At 34.9% G+C, this 5,288-nt stretch overlaps 1 protein-coding gene across 1 annotated transcript; it reads left to right on the top strand.

Moving 5' to 3' along the window:
- Positions 1–1,093: 1,093 nt before the first annotated feature.
- LOC114724168 (gibberellin 3-beta-dioxygenase 1-like) lies at positions 1,094–2,780 on the top strand. Its single transcript, XM_028910475.1, has 2 exons — positions 1,094–1,665; positions 2,074–2,780. Exons 1-2 carry the CDS (start codon positions 1,193–1,195, stop codon positions 2,708–2,710), a joined length of 1,110 nt encoding a protein of 369 aa, XP_028766308.1. The 5' UTR covers positions 1,094–1,192; the 3' UTR covers positions 2,711–2,780.
- Positions 2,781–5,288: the final 2,508 nt, after the last annotated feature.

Genomic DNA, 5,288 nt, shown 5'->3' on the forward strand with positions numbered 1-5,288 from the left:
ATTATATTCTACCAAAAATAAAGTAATGAAAGTAAAGTACATTTTTGAAATATCATTAATCAAGATGTTTTTTTTTTATTTGTTATGGAACAAGATTTTATCAAATTGTAAGCATAAGCTTCTTAGGTTTAAATTAGGGGTGGAGTTAGGATTTAAATATGAGGGGGGTGGGGTGGTTCAACATTAAAAAGCATATATAATACAAAATATTTATGAATTTTGAGAGCTAGATATGCATAATATCTATACAATACTAAGAAATGTTTGAAAGTTTCGAAGGCTATGGCTCCTATTCAGTCCCCTTTCACCAATGCTTTAATTTAAATCACTGAAAAATATAGAATAATTGAAAAGGTTTTATAAAGCCAATTACAGGGTGATTTTGAAGTGAAATTTCATAGGACGCAATCACCAAAACCGCGTATAACAAGACAAATGAAAAAAGAAGAAGAAGATGAATTTGGCATCTCAATTATCAGACATTAATTGAGACCAGTCGAATTGAAAGATTTAAATCTTAGAAGTTGACAATTTTAAACCAATATATATATTTATTTCAAAAGTTGAGACAGGTAAATGCAAACCACTCAAAAAATAGATTATTATACTTCTTTTTCTCTTTTTTGGTTTTGTTTTTAAATTTCTATACATCTCCTAGGCAATTCGCTTCACAAAGGGGGAAATTACAAAGCCATGACGTACATATGCATTGTTAATTATTTTTTTTCCCCACAGTTTCACCATGACCCTAGTCTTTTAAAGTAAAATAAAAGCATTGTCCATAAATACGTGGTGGAAGAATTAATAAGGGAGAACACATTGGACGGTTTAAATTTCTAATTTTTAGTACGCAGCAAGAGTTTCAGTTTTTACTTAAGTTTTTCATAATTGAAGAAAACCCTATAATTTAACATTAGTGTTATGTAATAATGAGTCCCAGAAATGAATTGAAGTCTCTTCTGAGAATGTTGAGAGTAGAAGGGGCCGGGGTGAGGGCAGGGTTGTCACCATCCAGGCCATCATCTCTATATATACTCGGCAGGCACGATGATATATCTCATCCCATCTTTATCTTTCTAAGGTCCCATGTTTTCTAATTACAAGTACTTCTTCCACTAGCCACTATTTCCCACCCGTTTCCAAAACTCTCTCACAAAGCACACTCTCATTATCTTCTTCTTCTTCTTCAACTATGCCTTCTCTATCCGACGCCTTCCGAAGCCACCCTGTGTTTCTTCACCAGAAACACCCTGACTTCACTTCTCTTCAAGAACTTCCCGATTCCTATGCGTGGTCCTCCTCCGCCACCGCCGATTCCCTCCGCCACGATGCCGCCGTTCGGGTTCCCGTCGTTGATCTTGATGATCCGAATGCCTTTTCTTTCATTGGCCGTGCATGCAAATCTTGGGGTTTCTTTCAGGTCGTCAATCACGGCATCCCCTCCGCCCTCCTCCGCGACATTGAGGTCGCCGGCAAGGCCCTCTTCTCCCTTCCTCCCGCTCACAAGCTCCGAGCCGCTCGCTCCCCCGACGGCGTCTCTGGCTATGGCCGCGCTCGAATCTCCTCCTTCTTCCCCAAGCTCATGTGGTCCGAAGGCTTCACTATTGTTGGATCCCCCCTCCACCATTTTCGCCAACTCTGGCCTGACGACTACACTAAATACTGGTAAGTAAAAATAAATATTAATTAAAACTCTTATCGGTAATTTTAATACTATTCTCACACTCCCTCTTGCACGTGCTTCTCCCTGTTCCTCCCCCCTTAATTTCTATTTTTTTGGAATTTTTTTCCTAATTTTGGTTTTAATTTTGCATTGATGATGCCACTATAGCTGGCCAAATATATATATATATATATATATATATATATATATAAGACCATTTTCTTATCCTAACGCAATTAGCAAAGACTACAATGAGAGGGCTGTGGACCCACCCACGACATTAAAAAAAAAAAAATCCAACACAACAACCTACAACTTTTTCACTGTTCATGACTCTATCGATCGATCCCATAGATGTGGTTGCTATAATTATTCCACAACGTTTTCTGATATTTTGCCCGTTTGTCCAGTGATATTGTCGAGCGGTACGAAGAAGCGATGAAAAACCTCGCGGGAAAGCTCATGTGGCTCCTTATGGCTTCTCTGGGTATATCAAAGGGGGACCTCCAATGGGCCGGCCCAAGAGGCGATTTCAACGGGGCTTCTGCTGCTTTGCAGTTGAACTCCTACCCAACTTGCCCCGACCCGGATCGAGCCATGGGTCTCGCCGCCCACACCGACTCTACCCTTTTGACTATCTTACACCAGAATAACATCAGCGGCTTGCAAGTTTTCCGCGAAGGCATGGGGTGGGTGACGGTGCCGCCACTCCCCGGCACGCTTGTCGTGAACGTTGGTGATCTCCTCCACATTTTATCAAACGGTTTATACCCAAGCGTGCTCCACCGGGCAGTTGTGAACCGGACCTGGCAACGGTTCTCAGTGGCATATTTGTACGGGCCCCCAGGGAATGTGACGATCTCACCACATGCCAAGCTAGTGGGCCCGAGTCGGCCCGCATTGTATAGGCCGGTGACGTGGAACGAGTACCTTGGGACCAAAGCAAAGCATTTCAACGAAGCACTATCGCGTGTTGAGGTTTGTGCGCCTAAGAGCGGATTGTTTGATGTAAACGAGACTCACAACAGTAGTGTGCAAGTGGGCTAGCAACTTCTGAAAGTTAAATTTGGAATGTAGTGCTGTTGTTGAATTATCTTAAGTAGTATAATTATGTGAATGGTCAGTTTTTGTAGGTAGCTACATTATTAGAGGAGAAAGGGAAAAAATATAAAAGGAAAAGTTAGGAGGGAAAAAAATCTCTGCTTGAGAATTTCATTGGAGAATAGTACCTCGATTGGCCAGCAATCTGAATTACAGGTACCATTTACGAATTAGTTTTTTAATTAGGGATTTTTTTTCTAATTTTTTTCCAAAACAAGATGAAGCACTAATTATAAATAAGAAAGACTGAATAAGAAGGAATTAATTGAACGTCGTGGGGGTATCAGTTTGGTTGGCTCAAAACGAGAAGGAGGGAGTGAGAGAAAAGGGGCGGGGGGGGGGGAGAAGATAAGATAAGTCAAATCATATGATAATGGGATGGAAACAAATAGTCTATGTGGGAGTGTTGCGTTTGTCTTGGTAGGGAAAGGGAGGAGAAAAAGTTGCCCATTTTGAATAATAACAATAATAATCAAGTAAAGGACACAACGCTCTCTTAATGTCCATCAAATTTGAACACATAAACAATGGTCCATAAGTTTGATGATTGTTTCTAAGTTCAATATATTTAGGGCTTGTTTGGAATTTCGTTTAAAAAAACACTTTTAAGTAAGTTCACGTAAATCGAAATAAAACTTTATTTATATATTTACCTCGTATTCCGTAAATTACATTTAGAAAGTTACTTATAAGTCAATCCAAATAAGCCCTTAGTATGTATATACGTAATGCATTTCATCGGTTAAAGCATAGCTATTTAGTATTAGGTAGTACTACATCCAGTCATTTATATTATAAGAGATAAATAACTAATTTATATATATTAAAAATTAATGTAATTAATTATTTGTAATAAATACATCATGGTTTTCATAAATTAGCCTATTTAATCTTGTGCATTAGAAGCTACCTATTAATTGGGAATCTCCTTAGTATATGTGATCAATATGGGTACTTTGGGCAAGAAGTTACTACTTAGTTGACTAATTTGAGTAGGTTAAAAAAATTAGTTAAGTTAGTTATTTTGTATAAATAGGTGTTGTCTTCCATAAATTAGCTAGAATTATTATGTGATAAAATATTTAATATGTGTAATTACTATATTGATTATCTTAAAAAAAAAAAATATGAAAAACAAAGTGGATTGGGACCGAGATCTTATATTTAGGACCAAATTGAGTGTTAAATTAGCTCTTATATTAAAGATTGGAGGTAGTATAAATTTGCAAAGTCAATTAAGATCTTATATTTAGGACTAAGACTCTTAGCTATCTCTTATATTTATGACTGGATGTTGTATTATTAATTAATTTAAATTTGAGTGTTTTGAGTCTTAAACTGACATAACTTGCTTAACAATAAGATATTGAAATGTGAATCAACTTGTGTTGATATGAAAAATTTTAAAGTACTACTCTAGTTTTTAATATAGGACCTAATTAGAAAGTTAATATTAGTCATATGTATAAGACTTATGTTATATATTATCATTTTTTTAAAAAATTAATCATATTAATATTTTCCCAACAATAATCAAATAGAAAGAGGAGGGAGAGAATTAAGAAAAATACTTAGGATATTTTATAAAGAACATATTATGATAACTAATTTAATTAACATTCTTAATCTATTCAAATTAATTAATTATCTTCCAGGAGTAGTAAACATGTGGATGACGAAGAAATACATGTCAATCTTTGTCTTTTTTGGGTAATCAAATGTATGATATTGTCTCGACTTGATTTTCTTCTTTCTGTGCTCCCACGTGCTCTTGCCCTTCCTCACCATTGTTGTTGTGAATAGTGAGTCGCGCTACCCCAAAAAAGGGACATGTTATATATAGCCCAATTATTAATCAATACTCGTATGATTCTAAATGTAATTTAAAACCAGGAAAATATATAATTTTATATAAACCCAATAGTTTTCAAATAATGAGAAAATTTGATAAAAGTGATTAGCTTTAAGCAGCATATTTACTAGATAACTAATAAAAAATAATTTAGTTAGTTATTTAGTTTGTAATAGATGTGAATTTACTTCTTTAAAATACCTTTTTACACTTTTTTATTTTATATAATTAAACACACACATAAACATGGTAATGTTAGGCTCGATTTTAAAATCTCATCTAAACATGATAAGTGACAACTTACTGTTGATCCATCTTGTATTTATCATCAATAAAATTGTTTGGAAAAGTAATTAAAAATTTGTGAGATAAGCTACAGTGAACTGTGATACTATATATATTTAGAATTAAAGCAAATACGTCAACTAACTTAGACATTTATAATTGAAGAGAGTTTTTTTCTTAAAAAGCCAATATTTATCTTACTAATAATTGTAATCTATTGCATATTTTGTTGGTCTGAATGAAATCTATCACATAATTAATCTTGCGCTTGCACAATTACAGAAATTAGTGGTGTAAGATACATCATACAATATGAAAGTGTCACCCTTGTCGTTTAACCAACATATCCTATTAACACTGTTATACTTTTTATAACTTTTATATTAC

This window comes from Neltuma alba, unplaced genomic scaffold (genome assembly GCF_004799145.2).
Source record: "Neltuma alba isolate B1F8T4 unplaced genomic scaffold, ASM479914v2 tig00012172_pilon, whole genome shotgun sequence".
Taxonomy (NCBI): domain Eukaryota; kingdom Viridiplantae; phylum Streptophyta; class Magnoliopsida; order Fabales; family Fabaceae; genus Neltuma; species Neltuma alba.

Bases quoted from the DNA above. Each gene is read 5' to 3' on its own strand.
- LOC114724168 (XM_028910475.1), top strand. From the start codon at position 1,193: ATGCCTTCTCTATCCGACGCCTTCCGAAGCCACCCTGTGTTTCTTCAC. The intron at 1,666-2,073 runs GTAAGTAAAAAT...CCGTTTGTCCAG, and splicing joins GACGACTACACTAAATACTG to TGATATTGTCGAGCGGTACG.